This window comes from Camelus ferus, chromosome 11 (assembly GCF_009834535.1).
Source record: "Camelus ferus isolate YT-003-E chromosome 11, BCGSAC_Cfer_1.0, whole genome shotgun sequence".
NCBI classification, from domain to species: Eukaryota; Metazoa; Chordata; class Mammalia; order Artiodactyla; family Camelidae; genus Camelus; species Camelus ferus.
This window is the reverse complement of record NC_045706.1, coordinates 37,983,954-38,011,687: the sequence shown is the minus strand read 5'-3', so window position 1 is coordinate 38,011,687 and position 27,734 is coordinate 37,983,954. Positions and strand designations below refer to the sequence as shown.

Sequence of the window (27,734 nt, the reverse complement as noted above, 5' to 3'; positions counted from 1 at the left end):
CAGATTCATGAATTATCCTCTCAGAAATGCATGAAACCTAAAAGCTAAATGTTTGTTTAATACCTAATGCTTTGAATATTGTTGTTAAAATGTCACAACTGACCTTTGCTTCTTGAATCTGAAACATAAACCCATGTGTCTGAAACACAGTTTCAAACTTATTAATGACTGTTAGTGGCCAATCTCCACCCATTAGCTATGCAAATAATAAGACCATTATGTAAATTAAGGTTAATTAATTGTTTAAAGGTTCATCCCTTCTTCAGAATTAGCTGCCCTGTGGTCCTTAGCTCTACCACACATCGTGTGAATAAAGGTAATAAACATAATAGATTTAATACATTAAGGAAGTATTTTATTGTGATTTCTCTACCAAGAACTTACTAATAAAATAATTTTCAAAGAAAGTTTTACAGCTATACTGTAACTAGATTTAATATTTAAATGGAAATTAATAATTAAATTAGAAAAAAAAACCTTTAGAACTCATTTCCAAAATTTGACGTTAGCAGTGTTTAAAACATTTTAATCTTTTACTGTGGAAAATTTCGAACATAAATAAAACGACAGACTATTGTAATGAACCTCTTTGTATCAACTACGGACTTCAACATTATCAAGCTGGCAAATTTTTCATTTACAGTCCTAATTACTTCCTCACTCCATTATTTTGAAACAGGATAGAGACATAATATTTTATCTGTAAATGTTATATATATATATATATATATATATATATATATATATATATATCTTCAAGATAAGGACTCTTAAAACTTAATCATAATACCCTTATTACTCTCCCCAAATTAACAAAAATTCCTCAGTATCAACCATTTGTTACTTGTATTAAAAATTCATTCATATCAGAATCCAGATAACGTTCATACTTTGCAACTGGTTGATAGGTCTTTTAGGTGTCTTGTAATCTCTAGGCTTCACCACTGTCACTCCTTCGCGTACACCTTGATATTTATTTGTTCAGGAAACCAGATCTCTGAAGCCTGGATTTTGATGATTGTACCTTCAATGGGTCATTTAATATTTTCTTTGTCTTCTTTATTTCCTATAAATTGGTCATTAGATCTGGAGTCTTGATTAGATCCAGTTGTTTTTTTTTTTTTTAAGAAATAAATCATAAGTGATATTCACTCCTTCTTTGAGGAGGCACACCAAGTCCCTCTGACTCTCTCCTTTTGTGGTAATAGCAGCTACTGTTAGTCTCTTCCTAACTATTAATTCCTTTCTTTTATTTCTTCTATAATTATTAGCCAAAATATTTCTATAAAAATCTTTCTATTTCAAATATTTGATTACTCTGAGGTCCAACTTCTATAGGAGAGGCTGGGAAAAAATCTTTTTTCAATTCACTGGTTTTCAAAATAGTGAGCTGATTTACCATCATACTCCAAATGTGACTCCTGAGGTCACAGATATCTCTGGTTCTGTGGGCCATCTGGGCTCTGTTGAAACTGCTCAACTCTAACGTTGAAGTTTAAAAAAAGGGAGAGACAGTATGTAGACAAATGGATGTAGCTGTGCTCAATAAAATCACACGTAATAAACAGGCTGTGGGCTGGACTTGACCGGGGAGCTGTAGTTTGCCAATCCTTGTTCTAATACTTCTACTTTACATAATACACTTACTCTCCTTTTTCTTTTTCTTTTCTTTTTTGCTATTTGTATATTTTCTACTGTAAGCAATGCTTCTGCTTCATTTATTACCTTTTCCCACGCATTTAATTTGAAGTAATACTGTTTTATCCCTATTAACACCAGTACGTTATTTTGTTGTTGGTAGCTTGTTCTCTAGTCGACTCCTGAGTAGGCTCACAGGAATGTTGTTTCCTGTGTTCTTGTGCATTAATCAAGGTTTCTCTGAGGCCCTAATAATTGAACAGAAACATGGCTACATATAAAAGCCTTGGCTCATATTTTCTTCCTTTGACTTAAATATTTCACTCCACGCTCTCCTTACGTGAAGCATTACTGTCAGAAAGTGTGATGACAAACTGTTTTTCTTTTCCCATGGATGTTGGTCTTGTTTCTGAATTTCCAAACAATGTATTCCTTTTCTTTTTTGTTCAGCTGATTTATTAGAATAGTTTTTATCTTGGCTATTCTGGATTATTTTCTGCATATATGTAATATATCCATATAAGTCTTACTTCAGGAAAGTTTTCTTGAATTCTTAATTTTATTGTGTTTTCTATTTTATTAATAAGTTTTTCGTCATGCAGCCTCCTCTTATACAAGTGGTAAAACTTCTGTCTTTCGTATTACCTTCTCTCTAATCTAATGTTTTCATTGAGTTAAGATTTTAAAAAAATTTTCATTTATGAGTTTTTCTGATGTGGGTTTTTCTTTCATATCTTCTCTTTTTTCATGAATTATTTTAGTTTGTTTCAAAATACTATGGTACAGTTTGCAGCTTTTAAAAAAACACCTTTTTTTTTTAAAGAGGTATTATTTTGCTTGTTATTCTTTTTCCTTTGTGGCTTTGACAATATCTTTTTCTGTCTTTCATGTTTCTGTTTCCATCTTATGCCTTTTTCATCTTTCAGGATAATTTCACTTTTGTGTTTAAGTAAACTTAGAATGATTTCAGGATAGCTTTCTTAATCCACAGGTCTAGATTACCTGTTTCAGTTATTTTCATAAAGTGTTAAAAATTATCCTTCAACTTTTAGAAATCTGTTTGCTTTCTTCCGCACTCCCATTTTACTTTGAGAAATTTTCTTTTCTTTGCCCCTCTCGTGTCTGTCCTGCTTAGGTTATATTCTGCTTTTATTGTTTTCTCCTTTCTCCTTAGTGTGGAGTTCTGTCCTGCTACTGCCTTCATATGAGCTTAATAACTTTTCCATTTAGTGTGTGCTGGCAGCTTTAACGTTCACTGGCTCTCAGGGCCAACAGAAACCCTTAACCTGCTACGAACTTGCTTAAAATCACATTATCATGCTTACTGTTAGTGCAGAGATCTGGTTTCTGTCAGTTGTTTTCCCCAGCTGCTCATATTCTGTGATCTGGAGGCTAGCTGGTTGCCTTATTTACTTGTATATATTATCTGCTGGGTTTTGACTTGATGCTATTATCCTCCTTAAATAAATCTGTTAGTGAGAAAGAGACCTAAAAGCAGGAGAACTCCCACAAAAATAACTGTACAGGTTAATAATTTAGCCTGCTACAGTTCTGCGGATGTTGGTAAGACACAAAAAATTCCTCCTTAAGAGACAAGGGCCCTGTTTCTCACAGGAGCATTATTAGCAGGAGTGTCAGCATGGCAATCAGCATAGAGATGCAGCTCCCTAAGCTGCAAACTCACAGGCAGTACAGGGCCAGGTGGGACCTGCACACAAGTGGACTGCACCCCAGGAGGGGACTCAAAGACTCTGGCACTTTTATAGCAAGCAGTAACCAGTCTTTGTCAAAGGGGAGAGCAGATAAATTGCTATACCAGGTGGTGCATTCCTGCAAGACATTATCTCACTTTTCAGAATCGCCAACTGCATAAAGAGTCCTGTGTCCCAGGTGAAACAGTGCCGGGGCGTTGCAACTTTGGCACATTCAGCAAGATAAGCAGGGGTGCAAAAGGCCCAGAGTATGCTTTCTCCTAATAGTTGGCTATCCAAATCTCTTGTCTTTTTGTAATGAAGAGGATTCAGGAAGATTCAAACGTTACGTTGTCACCTTAATCACCTTTCCCAAATCCCTAAATATATATTTTAATCCAAGGATATCTGAACTATTTGTTGAATCAAGGGAATTGTTTTCACAGTCGATGAATTTAAGAAAATAGGAGCTATGCACCTTCTTAGGTTGTCACACTGCCTTAGCTGTTACCAAGTTTAGGATTAAATTTTCCTTCAAGTGCTTTGGATTTTTTTCATCCAGGGCTTCTAGATACGTGTTTTCCCCTTTCTTAACTGCTAACTTTTATTTTTAAACTTCATTAATCTTCTTTGGAAGTAGCTGGTAATATAGTAAATAGATGATCAAATGAATGAATAAATGATGAATAAAATAATCAAATTAACAGAAAACTTTTTTTTTTTTTAAAGCAAATTCAACCAACCTTGGTCTGGACTGGGTAGTACTGTAGTATTTATTATTGAAAAATACCCATTATTGAAAACCAAGGTGGACCCTTGCAGTTCAAACCCGAGTTGTTCAGAGATCAATTGTAGTTGGGATGTACTTCCAAAATCAAGTTCCTGCAGGAGAGCACACCCGTGCTGAAAGTGCCCCAGTGACAAAGTCTGTTTTAAACACAGGTTTGACCGAAAAGAGTTCAACTATTTTACAGTAATAACTAAGTAGAAACTTGATTGACTACCTTACCAGTCTTTCCTCCTCAATCTCCAACACCTGATGATGGCAACCTGGGTGTGAAAAAGCAGCTGCTAGTAAATAGGTGAAGAAGTGATTAATGAAGAAAAAAAACCTCTTACAACCTATTCTCAAAACGTAGGAGACTGTCCAGGATCACATCTTAGCTGGGAAGGGAGAAAAAGTTCTATCTTTAAATGAAATTTGAAGTATTGATTACTATGTTGAACTAGCAAATCTTTTTTAAAAACTGTAATCATGACCGTAGTACTTTATATTAATTAAATATATTTATTTTTTAAGCATGGGATATCTTGAGGTTTTATTCAACAACAGGAAAAAGACTACCTCAAATCAGCAAGATAACAGGGAGAATAGAAAAGAAAAAGTAGGCTATAATTATAATTCAGTTCCATATATACATAGTAAGCATACTATTTTTATCTGGCTGGAGAGCTGAGTGTAGTCAAAATATCTTTTTTTCTTCTAGTTTTGTTGAAATATAATTGACATACAGCCCTGTATGAGTTCTCTATATTTTCTGACCAGCTCAGTGTCTCCTGGGTTTTCAGGGTAGAAGTTATTGGTCCCAAAGAGGTCTCAAGGAGCCTATGTCCAGAAGCTCTTCCACAGAACCTTTTATCAATGTTTCTGCTGCAAAGTCATCACTATACTTTTACCTTTATGTAAACAAAAGCAATTTTTCTTTTATGGTAAAATTATAATTATCTTTAAATGTAGAAGGAAAAAACATAGCTTTGCATAAATATATCATTGTGTTTTGATGCAATAACTAGCCTTTCAATCAGAGATAAATGATAGGGCAATTATGATAAACCTTGAACTGGTAATAAAACAACTCAAATGCTATTGATTTCATTTTATAGTTTTGCTTTAGGGTACAAGCTTGTAATACATTTCATTTCCTTGGCTTTTCTGGTTCCAAACAGAAGGTCTGTGACAAATAATGCTAATGACTGTTTACTCATGATTAACTGACTTACAAAAGGATTCCATGTGTAAATTGGATAACAACATTGAAGCATATTACATATTATTTTTTTGCGATCCTAGAATCAAAGTATGTTCAAAGCCTTATATTTTTACTCTAAACATATGACCATAGTGTTAGAAACTATATTTATACTTTACTACTTTAAAACTTGAAGACTACTGTATGAAAACTAATATCCTTTATGGTATTTTTGTCTCAAACATTTTAGGCATGTTATATAAATATGCAGTTGAGATAATTATATTTTAGTGAAACAGAAATTTATCTGCCCAAGAAAACAATTTAATTGTGCAAAATAGCTTGGCTTGAAAGTGTGATTTTAAAGTGGTTATAGAATTTTATTAATACATTTCTGAAGCTATGTGCATTGGGGCAATGTTCTTCCATTGATACAAAAGTGATCTGTTGAACCAATAATAAAGATGTGTCGTCAGCATCTTAGAGTATAGATTATAATGTGTGTATCTTCTCATGTGTTATGAAGAAAAAAATCGTGTTTTCTGAAGAAAATGTTTTATATTGCTACCATTGGTGATTAAAATTAAAATATTTAATAGTCCAGGAATGCATGAAATGGTTCTCCTTAACTTGCATCTAAGATTAGGCCCCAGAGCCTAATGACAGAAGGTATAATATTTTTTATTCATGGGAATTTCTCTTTAATTAATACAGTTAATAATTTAATTTTTTCTTTGCCTTTTTAGTCTGAATAGTCTGAATTTAAATTGGGATTAAGTCTGAATTTAAAATGGGAGCCCAGTCACTCATTCACAAATACTTGTGCAACCATATGTTCTATTTGAGAGTAACAATCATTTGATTAATCATGAAGCCCCCAAACTGTGCAATAGAAACTCCATGCCTTTTGATTCAGAAAAACTCCCATTTCAGTAGGGACAAACTAAGCTCTATTAAATGCAAGCCTTCGGTAAATGAAATAATGCTCACCACACTGGTGACAGTGATCTTTTTTGCTCAGTCTATTAATTCAAATACTAAAACATCCACACAGACACACTCAGAAATCATCTCTTACCAGCTATCTGGACTTCCCTTAGTCCATTTAAGGTGACACATAAAATTAACCATCACCAGCCAGTGAGATGGGAAATATGTATGTAGGACATATGCAAAAAAAAAAAAAAAAAAAAAGTCAGTAGGTCCTGATGACTGGCCATGAAAAGAAAGGAATAAATCATGGATAATTTTATACTTTCGATCCTATGTAACATGAATGAAATCTAGAAGTACTTAGAAATAAGGAACTTGGGGAGGGGGTGGTGGGGGTAGCACAGTGGTAAAGCGCATGCTTAGCATGCATGAGGTCATGGGTTTGATCCCCGGTACCTCCATTAAAAATAATAATAATATATAAGTAAACCTAATTACCTCCCACCCCCCCAAAAAAGAAAATAATAATAATTAAAAAAAAAAAAGAAATAAGGAACTGAACTTCCATAGGATGTTGAAGACTAGACACATAGATTTTTGGAATAAGTTGTATAGAATGATTACTCAAGTCAAAGGATTGTTATGCAGAGAGTCACTAGCATCACGTGGTATAAATGTAAAATGAATTTTAATTGGGAAAATCAGACAGAATGGCATCGAAGCAATAAAGCATCTTTCTAGCATCCATCATCCAGCATCCATCATCCACAGAGAGAAGAAGTTAATTTGCACAATACCTTAACACATCATAAAAGAAGCCAAAAGTGAGAGACTCAAAATGGTATACTGCTCTGCATATTTAAAGGGACTTTGGAAGTCAGGATAAGGAAGAACATCATTGACCAGGTAACAATGGGCCCTTCCAGGTCAAGGAAATATGTCCTAAATCTGGTGAGCGGATGAAGCCAGGCAGCTTGTATTAGGGAGAAGCAGTTTGGATCTATTGAGCTAACCCACATCCAGTGATGTGTGTATTTGTTAATCTGGCAAAAGAGTAAAATTAATGTGCCTCCAGGGCTGTCTGGCCTTGTGTCTCTGAAAGACTGACCAGAGAAAAGAGCAAAAGACTGAGTTTGAGGGAAGCCATTCATCTAGTGAGTGCGAGAAAGGAACAGCCATTAAAGAGCCTACAGAAAAAAGGATTTAAAAAATGTGAAATGATGGTCAAAGGAAAGAAGGTGTTTCCAAAAAGGTAGATGATGGAAAAAACATCAAATGTTACAGATATTTAAGGAAATTTATGGCTAATGAAAACATTTTGGATCGCACTTGGGATACACAATGACTACAGTTAACATCAAATAAATAGAGAGGTCTTGTATGTGGATGAAAGGAAAACTATAACAGATAAAGGATTTCTTGGTTTAATTACACAACAGACACAATTTAAAAATTTATTGTATTCTTAAACATTCCTGATTTTACTGTTTATATTTTATAAGTTATGCATTTTAGTTTAATTTATATATTATACAAATTTAAAAGCAGAAATTGAGAGTTTTATATTTCAGATGTAAAAAACATAAATTTAGCCTGTCATTCTTTTTAATCATTATTCAAAACACAAGTCTAGTAGTCAGTTCTTCTCCTGAAGCTAATTCATTTTCTATTCCCAGGAACTTTTATGAGTTCAATTAATCAATCTTGTTCCTGTTTTTCTCCCTCTTGGTGTCTTGTACCTAATTAGTCCCCTATGTAATATCTTAAAAATAATTACAGACAAATAACTTAAAGGAAATCATTATTTTAAATGCTGTCACTTTCAATTTTGAAAGTCTGTCTCCCGTTACTAATTTACATCATATGCTTGCCATCAAGATTCCTTGATAGAGATTGGTATGTTTATATTTTATTAAAAAGCACAAGACAGTTAGATAGTCTAACCAGTCCAGTTGCTCAATTTCATTTACAGAAGTTTCCTATCATATGATATTCCATAAACATTAACATATATACATGAAATTAAAAGATAAGAGGTAAATGGAAATTCTGTAAAAAAAAAGTTTATTAAGCACAATGTTGTAATTCAGATGATTTGCCAATGAAACAGTGTAAAATCAAAATTACTTTAATAGAACAGCAGGAAAAAAAAAAGGCAGATACCTAAAAATCTAATATAATAAATTAAGATTCTTGACTTTGGTATCAGACAGGCCTGGGTTCCATAAACATCTTTGATCCTATCTAAGCTTTAGAATCTTCAGCATTATATCAAGATGAAGATGTCCATATCTCTAAGGGTGTTTGAAAATTTTAAGCAAAATGATGCCTACAAAATAACTTATTGGAACACTGGAAACACCCAATAAAAAAATCTGTAATAGTAATTCTTACTATTGCTATTATTAGCTGTGATATGTCTAAGTGACACTTAAAAATATAGTAATCACATATTAACAGTGCTTCATTTACTCCTATAGATTACTGTATACAGAGAGACCACATGTTTCTAAGCTTTCTGTATAACCAGTGGTTGTAGGCTGTGACATTTTAGGAACACAGTCATGACGTCTTTTGGAATCTTTGGATTTCAGTACCCCTATCTTGATTAACAAGCAGATAATATACATACAAAAACAGAAACAACATTTTCCCCCAAAAGAATGATCAAATAATAAAATTATCCATGGATAAAAAGGGGAAAATATGCTAAAATATAATACTTAAGTTTTGCAACACTAAACAGAAAGTTTACAGTTTATAATGCCTTTGATACCTTGGAATGGAAAATCCAAACTTTTTATGTAGGTAGGAAGATGTGCTCCCCATTCCCTGATGTTGACTAAATTGCTCTTCCCAGCTGTACTTGGAACAGTTATTTGGTTTGAAGCAATAGGAACCAATTCTGACTGACTTATACTAAAAAGAACATAGAAGAATACTTGGTGGCTTGCACAGTCAAAGGAAAAACTGAATAGGAGCTAAGAAAGAACAAAAAAAGAGATAAGCTTCAGCAATCTTAGTCAGAAATTCAAAACACTGTTTTTATGGGCAGTATCATCAAGACAGCTGGGATAATGGGGCTTGTAGCTCAAAGATCAAGTGTCTGAGGAGGAGAATCTCATTACCCTGAGTTGACACATGGACCTTTGGCCAAGGGTGAGATGCAGACACTGTGACTGACAGTTCCACTAAGAGAACATGGAATATGACGGTATATTAAACCAAGGGGGAAAAGATAAGAGTTTAATATCCAAAATAAGGGAGGATGGAATGTTAGTTGAGCAGACAAATCAAGAAAATTCTACTTGACCAAAAATCAGTTTGGGACCTGGCTGTGGCTTGAATGAAATGTTAAGGTGGGCAGTGTAGAAAGAGGTGTGGAGAAGTGACATATTACCTGAAAGCTCCAGTGCTAGATTTCACATTCTGTCATAATGAAAATTGATTTTCCATTCTTACTACAACTGATCCTTAAAAATTTAAGTATCTGATTACTTGAACTTTTGAAAGTTGACAAGTTTATATTGCATCAAAAAATTATTTTTTCTCTCAGATGTTTTGGAGAAGATTAAAGATAATGCTTGAATTTAATGACATATTGCAAGAACTATGAACCTCTATTTGACAAGTATTCATTAAGTACTTTCTAAGGACTAAATTTAGCCTGTTTATTGCACTAAATAGCCGTAGTTAAATTGCTTTACCTTGTATTGCATCAACAATTTCTGCAAAAATCTAATTATTAAATATGTTGTGTACCAGACGACCAGGACCTAAGCAAAGATAGACAGAGCATAATTAGATTGTGTTCTGCGAGGTCACTTTTTTCTTTAGTCGTTGTTTTTTGGTGAAGTCTTTACAACTAAATCGTACGTGCCTGGGGAAATATCTTCTTATAGACAAACTAAGCAAACAAGTATGTAAGTTCATTTGATTTTAGGGGGGAAACTGTAGGCTTAAATAGCATCATCTAGGACTTGTTGATGCGGAAAAAGTCAGTTCACATGGTGTCTCTCCAGGCTTTTTAGATACAAAAGACGGCATTTTAGAAAAGGCATAAAAAGGAACTAATGAAATTTATTTGGGTTTTTTTTAAATTTTTATGTATATGATGCTTTATAACTTGTTTTCTCTTTCCCTGTAGTATTGTAACAAACTCAACATTAACCTTTTCTTAAATATAAAAGTAATACTATCATTATAGAAAATGAGGGAATTTGGCAAATGGGCAGTAGGGCTGAAGGTTCCAAGCTTCTAATCGTGGCTTGGTCTTTCTGGTGACCAGTGCCCATCCAGGAACACACGAAGAGTCACCTCCTTATAGAACTAAAAGATATTCCTGTCACCCATCACCCAGGAAATTTCAAGGGATTTGGAAACTCGGTGTCAGACACTTCTGTCGCTTAGGAAATTGCAAAGGTCGTAGGAGCTGTGTATCAGGAACCCGGGTCAAAGACTAAATGCTAGAACAAAAGATTCTACTAGTACCCCTACTTACAAGGGGTTTTAGGAGCTCTGTGACAAGAACCAGGGACAGAGGCCTATTATTTCTTACTACTTCACATATACTTATCCTAGCATGTACTTACACAGTATACATATAAGTACTATTAGATATACTTTGACATAGTTTACATACACTGTGCAGGTGTTTCGAAAACAGCATGTATAACAAAACACTTCTCAATTTTTATGGACAAAAATTCTAACGCTTTACATTTTTATGGTGTTGATAAGCATAGATATTCACTACAAGATTTAATCACCAAAATAATTCTATTGTTTTCTAACAGGTTATAGATGAGAAAGCAGGCCTTTGTCCTTGTCCAAAATCAGTCCAAAGTACTCAAGTACGTGGAAAAGATTTATTTTGAATCGAAGGTGTTTCTACCTTGCCTCAAGCGCTCATGAAGTAGGGATGTGGGATGTTTTCAACAAGGGATATACAGAAACACTTCCCCGAGCAGTTTTAATTTTAAACCAGATAATCTACATAGTCTTTCAGCCATTTTCCCGAAGCAGTTGAGCAGTAGGATTGCTTTCCCTGGCCCCATGGTATCACTGTGTATTCTCATCCTCCAGGGCATTTATAAAAATTTAGAGAGCTTCAGAAATTACTTAGTAAAAAGTTAATTCTTCCTGTGGTTTCAGGCACAGAAGTATACCTAAACACCTAATACCCAAGTATAAATAAAAATTTTATGCTAATTGACACAACCATCCTGTCCTGGTCTCTCCATAAATCACAAACTTTAGAAGGGCTTAAAGATTATGCTGGATTTTTTAAATTATCCAAACTGAAGGGAGGCCAGGAAGTGAAATGATTAAGAATATGTATTGTCAGAGATTTGAGTCTGAATCTTCTCTGTAATCTTAGACACATTGTTAATCTCTCCAAGCCCTATTATCTTCAAGGAAAAAACATATATAATCAATAATACTATGCCGTTATGGGGATAAATTGGAATAATGCTTGGAAAGCATTTAGCTGAGAAAAATCTCAATTATTAAGTGATTAGTATTATCATTGTCTTAGTCAACTCGGGCTGTGATAACAAAATACCATAGACTAGGTGGCTTAAGGAAAAGACTTTTTTTTTTCTTTTTTTCTCACAGTTCTGGAAGGTCAAGGTGTGTCAGGGTTGGTCTCTGATATCTCTCTTCCTGGATGATAGATAATCCCTCCTTATGGTGTCCTCATGGAGGGAAGGGTGGTAGGGACAGAGAGACCAAGAGAGACACAGAGGGAGAGAGAGAACACTAGCCTTTGGGTGTCTCTTCTTATAAGGACATTAGTCTTTTTGGATCAAGGCCCAACCACACTTATGACCTCATTGAACCTTAATTACTTCCATAATGGTTCTGTCTCAAGTACAGTTACATTAGGGGCTAGAACCTCAACGTGTGAATGTAAGGGAGACACCATTCAGCCCATGGAAGCCATTAGTGACCAGAGTCGGTAATGTCTTTTGTACATGAAAGAAAACTACAAAAAGTCCCATGTTTGTAATTTCACAGAATTTTGCTTTTCCTAAATTTGTCATCTGTAAGCACTTTACAGTTTTTCTATCTTCTCTGAATTTTACCTTTTGTTAAACAAAAGCAGTAATATGCCAGCTGTAGGCAGAAAAATTTCCCTCCACCAAGAGATACCCATGATCTAATCCTTAGTTTATTAATATGTCATTTTTCATGGCAAAAGGACTTCCCAGATGTGATTAAGTTAAAATTTGAGATGGGGCAGTTGTCTTGTGTTATCTAAGTGGCGTCAATGTAATTATGAAGGTCCTTTTAAGTGAAAGAAGGTAGGCCAGTCAGAGTAACAGTGATGCAGCATGAAAAGGACTTGCTCGGCCATTGCTAGCTTTGAAGATGGTAGGGGACCATGAACCTAGGAATGCAGGCAGTCATCTTCCATAAGCTAGGAAAGGCAACAAGACGAATACACCCCTTGAGCCTCCAGAAAATAATGTAGACCTGCCTACATCTTAATTTTAGCCCACTGATAGCCCTCTGCCCTATAGAAATCTAAGATAATAATGTGTATTGTTTTAAACCACTAATTTACAGAAGAAGTAGAAAACTAATATGATGTTCATATTTTCTTTGTATTAAAGGGAAGAGGCTTCTAGTTATGATGCTATTAAATACTTTAATATATTATTCAAAATACGATTGCTTCTCTTCCTTCATCAATGCTGTAGACATTTATAAATCCCTCAACTCATTAGTCATGACTCAGACGGATAACAAATACAGAAGGGGTGACTGCAATAGTCTGCCCTTTGAAATAGACTTATTATTATTTTTTTAATTCAGAAACATTTTATTTGGTTTCTACTATTTGCTTGTCTGTATTCTAGAACCTGAGGGAAATGCTCTCCAGTCTCTAATGGATCGTTAGCTTGACTTTGTTACAAATCTTATTTTTGTTATGCAGAGAGGCTTGAGTATGAATTTTAGCTATGTCTGGATATAAAGTTGGGTTCTTCCTTTTAACAGTGACTTAATTTGTGTAAGTCTTAATTTCTTTATCTGAAAAGCATAAATGGCAGTCTATTTCATGGATCATTTAAAAAAAATTTTAAAGAGATACTATAAAAAAATCAGCTACTACAAGGACTAATACAGAGACACTATTCAAAATAGAGTAACACATCTTCCCTTCCTTCCATTAAAATGCAGTACCAGAGCTGGCTTACTAGTTTCTCCTTGGTGGATTCTTTTCTACTTTTTCAGATGAAGCTCCTTTATAATCTCAAGAAAGGAAAACATAATGTTTCTTTCTGGTGTGTGTGTGTGTGTGTCTGTGTGTGTGTCTGTGTGTGTGTGTCTGGGTCTATACGTGTTTAGAGGCACGTATGATAATTCAAGAGTGTTTATGTGACGTTAGTCACTACATTCAGCATACCTTTTCAAGTTCTTCATAAATTGCTTTTTCAAGACACAGTCTTTTCCTTTGTTGACTTGGTTTTTTGCTTGTTTATATAATGTACGAAATTTATCAATCATTGCTTCTCAGTAAATACAAAAACTTTGGGCTTAAAAATAATGGTCTTTTCATACATAATTATTTTTTTCTCAGGGGTGATTCTGCATTTCAGGATAAAATGATTCTTATTATGCTTGTAATGTCTATAGAGTATTTTTACATCAAATATTGTATAGTATGTGTCTTTTTCAAAGACTGTTGACTTCTTAAAATAAGTTTTCTGTAAATCTGTAACCTTATCAAGTAAACAAAAGTATGGGTATTTAATAAGGTACTTTTACTATATTTCCCAACAGTATTCATACTATTATAATCCTTCTATTTGTGCTAAAAATATATGTACTTTCCCACTACATTATTTGGGAAATACATATATAACATCCCACATGGAAACATTCTTTTATTTTACAAGTCAATGCTGGGAATTTTTTTTTTTTTTTTTGTGGTATTTTGTGGTATTACTATTCTCCCTCATTTGGATGATGATGATTATAATGATGATGATAATTAATAATACTTTCTCTTTTTTACCTTGAAAGTCAGGGAGCTCTGAGACATAACTGAAATAGTGAAGCCATCATGTATTCAATGCTTTACATGTATTTGTTCATGGAATCTAGCTACTTATGTATGATTACTACCATGCTATTGTTGAGAAACTTTAGCTTAGAGAGGGTAAATAACCCATGTGAGGTCACTGTGTGTATGTGGGGTGTTACTGGCATTTGACCCAGGCTGTGCCTCCACAGTGTGTGCTTATTTTTCTTCTTTTTTTATTTCTCAGTTCACAACTACAGCAGTTGTATTGGTCCTTATGGGTCTTGTATGAAGCTGCTTTGTGGAGAGAGTTGGAGTTTAATAGATACAAATGAGTTACAGTAGTATCTGTGTATTCTGAATGGAAGCATGCTGAGCTAAGTCATCCTCATTCCCTTGCCAGTGCCTCTGCGTGCATCAGTTTGGTCTCACAGGCTTCACACAGAATGCTAGCAATAACAATGAAAAAATAACAATATTGCATTCTTAGCTTCTGTTTTGATGGTTACTATTTACAGGGAAACTCAGTTTATTCAGTTTCCCTAATGAGAAAAATATGTTAATATAGACACAAAGACAAACTTTAATTACTATTTAGAATATTACTCTTTTGATTATCTCATCACTATAATTGTAAAATTGTCAGTGTTGTCATTTTCTTCTTAAAAGAGTTAGCTAAAAATCAAGTGTGTATTATAGTAATCTGAGTGTAAATTTTTGAAGCCAGTAGTTACATGCAGTTATTTCCTTAATTCTGTTATTAACCTTTCATCAAACATACACAAGATGTATGTTTTAGATACAAGCAATTAAAATCATGCAAAGGCTTATTAAATCAACATCAAAGCTAAATTAGGAAACTGTTGAAATGAACCTTAAAATATTCAATCTCTCCTTTCAATCAACTAATCTTCGACAAAGGAGGCAAGAATATACAGTGGAATAAACACAGTCTCTTCAGCAAATGGTGTTGGGAAAACTGGACAGCAGCATGTAAATTGATGAAGCTAGAACACTCCCTTACACCATACAAAAAATAAACTCAAAATGGATCGAAGACTTAAACATAAGACAGGATACAATAAACCTCATAGAAGAAAATATAGGCAAAACAGTATCTGACATACATCTCAAAAATGTTCTCCTAGGGCAGTCTACCCAAGCAATAGAAATAAAAGCAAGAATAAACAAATGGGACCTAATGAAACTTACAAGCTTCTGCACAGCAAAAGAAACCATAAGTAAAACAAAACGACAGCCTATGGAATGGGAGAAAATTTTTGCAAGTGAAACCGACAAAGGTTTGATCTCCAGAATATGTAAGCAGCTCATAGGACTTAATAAGCAAAAAACAAACAACACAAACCAAAAATGGGCAAAAGACCTAAACAAGCAATTCTCCAAGGAAGAAATACAAATGATCAATAGGCACATGAAAAAATGCTCAATATCACTAATTATCAGAGAAATGCAAATCAAAACTACAATGAGGTATCACCTCACACCAGTCAGAATGGCCATCATTCAAAATTCCACAAATGACAAATGCTGAAGAGGCTGTGGAGAAAAGGGAACCCTCCTACACTGCTGGTGGGAATGCAGGTTTGTGCAGCCACTGTGGAAAACAGTACGGAGATTCCTCAAAAGAATAGGAATAGACTTACCATATGACCCAGGAATCCCACTCCTGGGCATATATCCAGAAGGAACCCTACTTCAAAAAGACACTCGCACCCCAATATTGATAGCAGCACTATTTACAATAGCCAAAACATGGAAACAGCCTAAATATCCATCAACAGATGACTGGATAAAGAAGAGGTGGTGTATTTATACAATGGAATACTATTCAGCCATAAAAACCGACTATATAACGCCATTTGCAGCAACATGGATGCTCCTGGAGAATGTCATTCTAAGTGAAGTAAGCCAGAAAGAGAAAGAAAAATACCATATGAGATCACTCATATGTGGAATCTAAAAAAAAAAAACAAGAACATAAATACAAAACAAAACAGACTCATAGACATAGAATACAAACTTGTGCTTGCCAAGGGGACGAGGAGTGGGAAGGGACAGACTGGGATTTCAAAATGTAGAATAGATAAACAAGATTATACTGTAAAGCACAGAGAAATATATACCAGATCTTGTGGTAGATCACAGCAACAAAAATAATGTGACAATGAATACATGCATGTTCATATATAACTGAAAAATTGTGCTCTACATTGGAATTTGACACAACATTGTAAAATGACTATAACTCAATAAAAAGATGTTAAAAAAAATTCAATCTCTCTTGCTGCCTAGCTACTTAAAATAAACAGTGTATATAAATATGACCAAGTACAATTCCTGCAGAGGAGAAAGCTGAGAAACAAGAAGCAGTGACTTTTGTCATTTTAACATACTTAATAATTTATTTTTCAAAAGATCATGTAAATATATTATATTCCTGCTAATTTGATCTAATGAATACCCTTAACATATATCTTTTACACCATTTCTTTTTATTCAAGCTCTATTTTTTTAGTAAATAACTAAAAACCCTTTAGTAACATCAGATTAAGTGCTTATGTCAGATGATCCATTTGCTCTTAAACATTACTCTATCTATAGAAACAGTCTTTTATCTGGCACATAAGCTAGGACAGAGGAACACAGAGGAAATTAAACAATTACCCAATTAAACAATGGTATAAGTACTAAGAATCTTAAAGGTAATTCCAGATAGCCTATGGAATTATGAATGGCTTTAGATTTAGTATTTTCCTAATATGAAACTTTAAAAAAAATCTGTTTTCTTTAAGAAAGATACTTAACAACATGCAGTTGCTTGGTACTCTGATTTTTAAGGGCTTAAAATGTATTGTCTCGTTTCAATTATGGGGATAAAATAGAGTGATTTATTTTATTTAAGTGAGTACAGGTGGAGGAGAGGAGCAATTTTAGTCTAATTCAACATTTATCAAACATTTATTAAACACCTTATAGAAATCACAGTGCTTCTAAAAATTTACTTTGCCTGTAAAGCCTATAGTAATACTACAAAAATAGTATTAAAGGGAAAATAGCATACAAGATATTACGTGTGTGAGTGTGTACACTTTAAAGGAGATCTAACTTTGATCTCTTGGCACCAGAAAAGTAACAAATATGTGAAGTCTGGTATTCCAAGCATTTTTTTTTTAAGTTCTCTGCAATAGACTCATCATTCTGATACAATTCAAAAAATCTATTTAATGTGTTAGACCATGAAGAATATTTAACAATAAGAAAAACATTGCCCTTGCCTTCATGATTTTACAGTCTAGTCTAGTGAATATTTCCTATCAGACTAAGCTCCTGTATCCTCAAATATGACAGTAAATATTTCTTTGATATATATATGCTAGTAATAATTTGAGATAAGGGGTCAACTCTCTTGTTTCACGACCTTTCCCAAAGCAAGCAAAAAGGAGCTTGTTTCTAAGTTCTCACTAGGATGATGAAGATTATTCATTCATTTATTCAATTGATACAGATATATTATACACCAACCATACTAGTAGGTTGGTGTTATTTAGTTATGGTTGAAGACATGATAAAGCAACCAAATCCAAGTGTAACTGATAGTTTATAGAGCAATTGCCATATAGTTGATCCTACTTGAAATGCATGAGAAAACTTTACATAGGTAATACATCAGGATACTCACGCAATTTGAATCTACTTTTTGCAAAACATTTACCACTTATTCCTGTTTTTATCTGGTTTGTAAGTTATTTTTATACATCAGATTCTTTGTAAAGTTTCATCTGTGAACTATAAAAAGTGCTGTATTTCTCACTAGAGGAGTGATGATTCAGGGGATGAGATTTTAACATGTGAAGATGAAATGTATTCTTTATGACATATTCACTGTGACTTAAATTACAAAACCCAGTATTTATGAGTCATACAATAATCATCTTTCCAGCTACATCTTTTTCCATGAATGATAGATAGCCTCTAATATGTGATACAATTTGTTTTCCCTTTGTGGAAATAAGCACCTCACCCAACCATTGCTTACTTTTAATCTTAAAAATATAAATATATTATAGTACAGTTTAAGCTAAAAGAATATCACTGCTAGTTTTATACCTAAAAATTAAAATTATTTTTAAAATTTATGGCATAATCTGTTATTTCATAAGTCATTTTATAAATATATAAAACACACTTGGTGTCACTTTGGTATAATTGGTAATGCGTGTGAAGTATTTGTGAATAGGAATAGTTGAATTTTTTAAATTAAAATTAACAGAACACAATGCTTACTACCTATTAAATGGAGTAAAGTGAATTAACAAGTCAATGTAATGAAAAGAAATAGTAGCAACTTAACATTATGGTGCCAGAAACCTCGTTATCAGTGTCCTCTGTGGGTACAGAGTATTAGGCATGCCAATTAGGAATCAATTTTTGATTTAAGTTATTTTCATTGTTCAGGAAAAAAAAGTACAGTAAGGTATTCACTCCAGTTCATTTTTTTCCTAATGAGTAACCACCAATAAAAGTATGTTATTTCTTATCCTCCAGGTAATACAGCTAAAGTGTATATTGAGATTCAGGATGAAAATGATCATCCCCCAGTGTTTCAGAAAAAATTCTACATTGGAGGTGTATCTGAAGATGCAAGAATGTTTGCTTCTGTGCTCAGAGTTAAGGTATGAGAACATGTATTAAGATACAGAACTAAAGGAAAAGCAGAGATCTTCTATTTTGCAGATAAACTATAACCATATAATTTGTATTAACTGAGTACCTATCCACATTGGTTAAATAAAAGTCTGAAGCTTACAGATATGAGTTTAATTAGCCAAACTAAATGCAGATTAATTATGAGGTGAATACTAAGCAACTTTTTGTGCTTTATTTTTACTATAAAAACAGGAACAAATTATTTACGATGTTTTACAATGACTAAGACATTATGTATGTTTTCCTAGTAAATTTGTATGCCTTTAATATTAAGGTTTAATTTACAATAATAACTCCAGAGTCTCAAGATGGAGCTTCTTGTAGCAAATATAAAATTACTATTTTCTAATAGAAGAAATGATGTAATAAAAATTTTAATTCTTTATTCTGCAGAAGTTCTCTAATATTAGTACTTTAGTGAAAAATTTAAAAACCCTCAATATGTCAGAAATATTTTGTTAACCTAGTTAGAAACTTAAAAACACAATTGCTAAGACTAAAGTTGACAATTTTCAATTTTTCTTTAATTATCCAATATATTTTTAAGATTTTTTTCAACAGTTAGTAGTACATAAAGTTGCAACAGGTTTATAACTAAGAAATAAATTCATAAATATTGCATTGCATTGGGGGAAATTCTGTAGGCTATGGGTTTTAGATTATCAATTACAGAGTTTTCTGAAAAACTTATTAATCAGTTTTTTTCAAATAGTTATTAACATACACATATAAAACCTAAATATCCGCAAGCAAACCCAGCTGTTGACTGCCTCTAGCTGTGCACATGACTAGTTGCCTTTCTTTCCCTATTAGCAGGACCACCATGACTGTACTCTTTTCACATATGATTTTATCCCTTTCAACATCCTAAGTAAGAAAGAGAAAAGTCAACCAGGCAAATGAAGCCTGTGTGTTGTACTTGCAAAATAGCTCTTCCACAGCACCAAATTCAGACTCCCAATTTGAATCACGAGTTATAACTGAAATTGGCCCACAAATTTAAGCCAAACATGTTATATCCAACTCACATAATGATTTACAAGTAATAAGTTCTTTGTAGTTGATTTTTATCTCATTTTACATTTTAGTCCCATTAAGGATAGATTCAGTTCATTCTGTTAGTCAGTAAATAATTTTTGAGTGTTTATAGTGTGCATTGTTCTAGAAGTTGGACATAGAGCAATTGAAAAAATAAACAAAAAAGCCCCAAACTTCCCATTCTAGTAATGCAAACAAACTAGTAGGAAAACACAAATTGTAGATCAAGAAAATAGTAGCTATTAATATAAAGCCATGTGGTCAAAAGCAAGAGGAAAAGAGCATTCTTAACCAAGACCATTCTCCCAGGTAAGGAGCATTTTGGGCATTCCAGTATACAGACTCTAAAGCTAAGGGGAACTTGGGGGTCAGTGTGACTGCAAAAGACTGTTGGGGATGAGATTGGAAATGCAGGCCAGAACTAGGATATGGGATTTATTCTAGATACGTTTAGAAAGAAAGTCTTTGAATGGTTTTGTCTGAAAGTGTGACAAAATCCAATATAAAAGGGTTACTCTGGATGTTGTGCAGGGTGGGGAGTGGGAGTAGGTACACAGTATTTTCAGACAAGAGTAGAAACAGCCTAATGCATCACTAGGCTAGGCAAGATTTGGCAGTGGCTTGAACTGTGGTGGTAGAATGAGGAGATGTTGAGAAGGAAGTAAAAAGAAAACCAAAAGGATTTGCTAATGGATTATATGTGGGGCATTAGAGAAAATCAAGGATGACTCTAAGCATTTTGTTCGGAACAAGTGCCCATTGCTCCCTCGGGTATTGTGGTGCAGAAATAAGAGTTTATTTTTGGAAGTTTTATGTCTGTGAGGCTTTTTCAATATGCAGGCATAGCTCTTGGCAAGACAATTACAGATGCTGATTCAGATTCAGGAAAGAAATCAGGGGCCGGGATGAAATCATGATATCAAGAAAATGGGTGCAGATAGAAAAGTCCGAAGACTAAGCTTGGGGAACTCAAGACTGAGAGATCAGGAAGCAGATTCACCAAACGATGCTGAGAAGTTACTGCCAGGTAGCAGGAATATTAGGAAAATGGAGGGTCCCCGAGCCTTGTAAGAACTAGACTGAGGAAAGAGTGAGCAATCAATTGTCAAATGCTGCTGTGAATAGAATGCCCCTGTGGATTTTTACATGACCACTTACGCTAATAGAATACTGTCGTGGAGAAAAAAATGAGAAAAATGTGAAAACATCCCATTAATAACTATTCAAGAAACCTGTAGAGGATGGGTGATATAGTCTGATGATGACATTTACCTCAGAGGAATTGGGAGAAGGTGGCAGAGGGAGCCACTTTTTGAGACAGACTTAGAAAACAGTGTCTTCTGTAGGGGAGAGGTACGGGGCGGGAGGAATCAAAAGTAAAGGTAATCAGAAGGAAGTCTGAATATCCAGGGGGTACTGCTGCTGATGGGCTATGAATTTGAAGGAATCCTGGTGAAAATTTGATGGTGTAGGTAGAAGTGAAGTGGGAAACTGAGTCACATTAGAGTGTGTGAAGTGCTACACAGGGAGAAATATTTGGGTGCTGAGAGATGCATTGGAGAGAGCCTGTGGACTTCTTTTGATGACGCGGAAAGGGATGGGATTGATTGTTTCTCCAGGACTACCAAGGGTAGCAAGAATTCTGTAGGACATTCCCTTCTTCAGTCTATCAGTGGGTTATTCAGGCTAGGAGGAGGGGTCCTTCCCAGGAAACCAATTTCATGCAATGTAGAATTCTATGCAAGAGGGGAGAGAGAGAGAAGTTCAGCCATGTAGTGATGCGAGTATATGCTTAATGATCAGTTCAGTTAGGAAAGCATAGATTGTTATGTGGATGCAAAGGAAGGAGACATTTCCATTGGTGAAAGAACATAAGGAGTTTTCTGGAGGATCAAGAATTTGAGTGGCACTGAAGAATCATGAGACTTTCTCAAAGTGAAATTTAAATGAGGAGGCTAAGTCTACACAGAGGAAACACAGTGAGCCAAACCCAGAGAAACAAAGTGCAGAGTGTGTTTGTGGAACAGTGTTAGGAGGCAGGAGGAGCTTAGGAGGTGATGTGAGTAATAAATCTTCAATGGTGAACATTTTCAAATGCTGCCTTTAGCCTTGAAGACTAGAAGCTTCTCCTTTCCAAATTTAATCAGAGTGAAAGTGAATTAAGCAGTTCTCAATTCATACTTACAGCAGCAAAAAATGTTATTGGAAACAGCACTGGATCAGGGCCAGCCAAGCCCTGATTCTTGTCAGAAAGATGATTTAAAAAATAAGGAAGAGCCTTCAATTATGAAAGAGGCTTTATACCACTTACTGGATAATACTGGGATAATGTTACATTTTATCTACCTTCCATGCAAGTTAGTTTTTTTTTTTTAGCCTGCCATGAAACGCATAAAGATAAATGCTAATTTTTAAATTGTGTTATACGTAGGAAGGGGAAGAGGAAACATATTACAGGATTGACGAAGAAAGATGGGACTAAAATATAAACGAATAAAACTATACTTGCTATTTTAAAATATGGGTAGTGGATTAAGGGCATTACTAAAAATATATTAAGAGAAAGACAACAGAATAGCATTATTGAAATGAATTATCCAATATAATTGATAGTAAAAAAGGAAAAGAAGATATATATATATATATATATATATACTCTGAAACGGCATATCTAATCTGCTTAGAGACCTGTTTAAAGTTCTTTTTTTTAAAAGAAAATATATACTGTGCACCTAACTATGCTGAAAATACAGAGGTAAGCCAAACAGGCTGTCTCCTTGCCTTTATAAAGTTAACATTCTAATAAACTAGACCCAAAAAGCAAGTGATCAAGGCTTTTATTTATACACACATGTAGAAATTTAGATTCTGGCTCAATAATTTGAATGTTCATATCATGTTAAAGTAGGTACTGGATTGTGTCAAAAAAAACATAGAACAAAAGAGTTAATTTGGGATTATCTGCTACATTTACTATGGTTTAATGTTAATATCTCTGTCACAACTGGTTCCACCAAATTAATTTCCATTGATCACACAAATCAGTTATTGTAACTGTAGGAAGAGGAAGAAGAAAATTAAATTGTAATTATTTTCCCTTCAGCCTTTAATACTAGAATTAATATCAGTTTAAAATGTCACCCTTTAGCATATACCTAAAAGAACTGAAAGCAGGGACCCAAACAAATATTTGTACATCAGTGTTCATAGCAGCATTATTCACAGTAGCTTAAAGTTGGAAACAACTTATATATTTATTAATGGATGAAATAATATACAAAATGTGATAGATTGCAGTATTATTCAGTCTTTCAAAAAGAAAGAAATTGTGGCATATGCTACACCATAGATAAGCTTTGAAGATGCCATGCTAAGTGAAATAAACCAGACACAGAAGGACGAATCTTGTAGGATTCCACTTGTATGAGGTTCCTAGAGTAGTCAAATTCATAGAGAAAAAAAATAGAATGGTTCCCAGGGACTATGGCAAGGGGAATTAGAGAGTTATTGTTTAATGGCTATAGAGTTTCAGTTTGGGAAGATGAAAAAGTTCTGGACATGAATGGTGGAGATGGTTGCAGAACAACATGAATGTACTTAATGTAACTGAGTTTTACACTTTAAAAAATGTATAAAATGGCAAATTTTATGTGATGTATATTTTATCACAGTAAAAAAAAAATCCCAGAGTTGAAGTGAGGGGCATCAGTAATATTGATAGAATATGAAAACCTTTCTTTTCAAAGCTATTAACCTTCAGGGGTATCCATTCCTCTTACGTTGATTTGAATGTGAATTTCATATTTAGATTCAGTAATAAAGACTTATGTTAGTCTATTTATTTTTCCTTGATTGTAAACTATTGGTTTTTTTTTTTTAAACATTTGATTCTCCAACACATATCAGTGATCATCAGTACTCTTTGCAACAGTTCTGTAGATGCTCCTTGTGGGGCTACACCACCCTTATTACCACCCCTACTCAGCCTGCAAGGAGTACACATCAGAATCTACAGTTTTTTGTATGTTGAAACCCCCCCACACACATTCTGATCCACCCTTCTTTGGGGGCAGGCCATTAGTTGAATATCACTAACTGAAATGTCCTATGCTAATGAAAAATGAATGATAAATTTTGTTATATCAGAATAACAAGACTGCAATGACAGAGATACTAAAAATCAGTGAAAGAAAAGCAATTATCTAAAAAGTATTTGCAGCATGCATTTAAAAAAAAAACTCAAACAGGATCCAGAATATAAAAAGAATTTTAAAATAGCAACTATTTATTCAATGAAAACAAGGTTGAAAAGTCATGAATAGTTGTCATATTACTCAAGATTTTTTGTGTGAGGTAAGAAAGATTAAGCTGGACCTTTGAATATGAACATTTTTTGTCTCTCTGGGCCATTGGGAAATACTAATCAATGAATATCTCTTGTTAATAGCAATTGTTGCCATTTATTTGTCTTTATAACTCTTCCAAGAACTGTGAAAACCACTTTATTTCAGCCTACAGAATTTGTCTAAATAAATCAATAAGCAAACAAATAAAACAAACAAATAAATGCACCTACCTATAAGGTAGGTACAAATATTCCTTATTTTATTGTTGGAAAAATTAAAGATTAGTAAGATTGAATAACTTTCCAAGTATTACTCAGACAATAACTAATGAAGTCAGAATTCAAAATTAAGTTTACCTTGGTTCAAGTCCTTTTCTTTTTGGGGAGGCATAATTAGGTTTATTTCTTTCTCTAAAGGGGAGGTACTGGGGATTGAACCCAGGACGTCATGCATGCTAATCATGCTCTCAGCCACTTGAGCTATATCCTCCCCTCCTAGGCCTTTTCTTAAACTCTCAAAATTATGTTGCTTCCCATGAAGTGAGGATTAGAATCTTGGCAGAAGTAGAATGTTGGCAAAAAATAACATATATTAGACTTCTACTAATATTAGAACATACTAGATTTCTACAAAAAAATATTAGATTTCTATGAAAAATAGAAAATAATTAACAAGGCAACTAATTACATTTCAAATTGAGATGGCCTCTGTAAATTATAATCCCCTGTGTTAAGGTAACAAGTCAGATCGGTTTTAGAAACACTTTTCAATTTATTAGCTAATTTTTCTAGTTTATTGCATGCCTTTTTTACTGCAACCAATAGCCTAATTTAATACAAATGGAGAGACAGGCTAAATATGATCAAGATTAATTTTAAAATAACTGAAATATGAACATATTTTCCAGAAGTTAATGTAATGAGGATTAATCCCTCTTTCTACAAGTTGCAGATATGAAACACCCGGTGTCAGAAAAATTGAATTAAGGTGTTGACTCGGTGTCTACTGAAAGTCAAAAAGGCAGTGAACATTGCATGTTTGAGTTATTAGAGAAGCCAGATTCAAGAAATTTATGAATTAAAAGGAAGTAATATTTTGAAAAAGCATCAAGAAAGGGAACATTCTTTCTCTTAAATCTCTCGTTCTTTATTACATTGTCTAAATAAGCATGAAATGGTGGCAAGAGAATTTAGCAGAATGGTGCTCTTGAGAGGAAAAAAGTCACAGCCATGGTTAAAGGATGCAAATCTCCTTAGCGGCAAAAAGTATAGAAATATGCAAGGTTAACAATGCAGAGAGCCACATAATTTACTTCTAGACAGAGTGGAGTTCCTCTGAGGGATCCTGGTCCCTGGCTCTCTGTCTACCCATGTGGGTCTGATGGAAAACAATCCCAGCAATTCCTTGAGGACTGAGTGTTTCCCCAGAATCTTCTACTAGGTCAGACTCACACCTAGATCATGTCAAAATGGTACTAGTAGCAAACCCTCACTTCGTGTTTTTCACTCTGCTAGGTACTCTAGACACCTGTCAGGAATTAGTTAACCTATTCATTCCCCACAGAAACCCTGTGAGGTAGCTACCACTATTATTCTCAACTTACAGATGAGAACACTGAGTCCCAGAAGCGCTATGTAACCTGCCCGATGAGTATCGCTCGTCCATCGTGAAGCCAGGGTGCCTAGCCGGGCACTCTGCCCCAGTGACAATGCTCTCCACCTCCTAGTGGAAGAGCACAGGGCTGGAGGCAAATCACTTGGATTCAGTTCTGGCTCTGCTGTTAACTCTCTATGGAAATCACACTTCATCACTCTGGACCATAGTTGTCTTCTCTTAAAGCAGATATTGTGTTAAAGGTACCCTTTAATGTCTTTACCCACTCCTGATGGCTAGTATGTTATTTACGTTAGGAAAACAATGGCATAGGGGAAAAAAAGCCAAGTGCCCTGAAAGAATTGTTACATTTGAGAACTACACTTTAAAGGTCAAATAGTCTGATTTATTTAATTCTGAGATCCGAAGCACCATTTGTGTCTCACAGTTTTTATGTTGCATGTCACTTGAAGCTAGTGAATTACTTTATGACAATTGTCTACCTAGTTGCTCTGTATAATAGAGATGTAAACAAGTACTAGTCTGAATTAAGGCCCCCTAAAATAGAAACTCTGATTCCCTTTTGCCAACTATGGGAAACCCAGCTTTGTATAAATACTTATTGTTTCAAGAGAGTGATTTCTTAGGAGATCTTACTAACCCTTGGTTTCCTTTATGATTGGCATGCCACCTAACCTCCTGTGGTTTGTACCTTGAACAAAGTGAATGCACATAGGTGCCTGAGGGTTTATTGCCTTCGTGGCTATGACCCTGTAACTGAATTACTGTATATATAGTTTAGCATGTAAACACATACCGTTATCTATGTGTCTGCTTTCTCTACTAGAATTCAAATTTCATCTAAGCAGGCATCATGCTTCCTCACAAACTTAATAATATTATAGATATATCTTAAATTGGTGTTTGAAATTTTATTAATTTTTACATATAGCTTTACCTTTTAACATGTTGAACCAAGACTTTCCATGAAATACTTGAATGAAATATCGATTTCAGATAAAATGCACTTTAAATTAAACTTTCTCAGTCCTGATTCCAGCACTGAGTGACATGACCTATCATTTCTCTGGGAATTTCCCTTCTTGTCAAAATTAGGAGCTTACATTTGGTGGTATCTTTATGGATATTATACATCTATCACAGTTTTCCATTGATTTAACCCCTCCAGAGAAACCAGGTATCAAGAAAATTGTTTTTTCCTAATAACTGGTGTTATTTTTGTTTTGTACTCACAGATTATGTTGCAGTTAATAATGTTTTCTTTTTGGTTTATCTGCTGGAGTCTCAGTGTCAAATATTTGATTCGTTTTTTGCAATTTTAGAAGATAAAAGCATTACACATGTGGCATGCTAACTTTCTCTCTGGTTTCCTTGAGGTATTCCACTTTTATTCTTTGTCATCTTTCTCTTTACCTATTTTTATATAATTATATATTATGTATTTTTAGAAATGACTTCGTGTCTATTTTGGAATTCTGTGGGGCATACGTAAACAGATGATTACTAACTACTCTGTTTCTAAGAGTCTATGCATTTTAAGCCTGCATTTTCCCTGGTACAAGTTGAGAGAGATGAAATACCGTCACAAGTTTCTGTTGCACGACAGTTATACTTTTTGGTCTGAACAAGTACAAAATTATAGTTGTGTTGCTATTAGTATAAATGGACAAGATCACATCTATTTTTGTAGCCAGAAACGGAGTGTTCATATATAATAATTCCACATATGTGAGTTTTAACCCCT

At 34.1% G+C, this 27,734-nt stretch overlaps 1 protein-coding gene across 1 annotated transcript in view; it reads left to right on the top strand.

Moving 5' to 3' along the window:
• PCDH15 (protocadherin related 15) overlaps positions 1 to 27,734 on the top strand; it is a 1,335,438-nt gene that overhangs the window by 1,237,972 nt on the left and 69,732 nt on the right. The window contains exon 31 of the mRNA XM_032491427.1: positions 18,831 to 18,958. Coding sequence (XP_032347318.1) covers positions 18,831 to 18,958 — 128 coding nt within the window. The remainder of the gene's footprint in view (positions 1 to 18,830; positions 18,959 to 27,734) is intronic.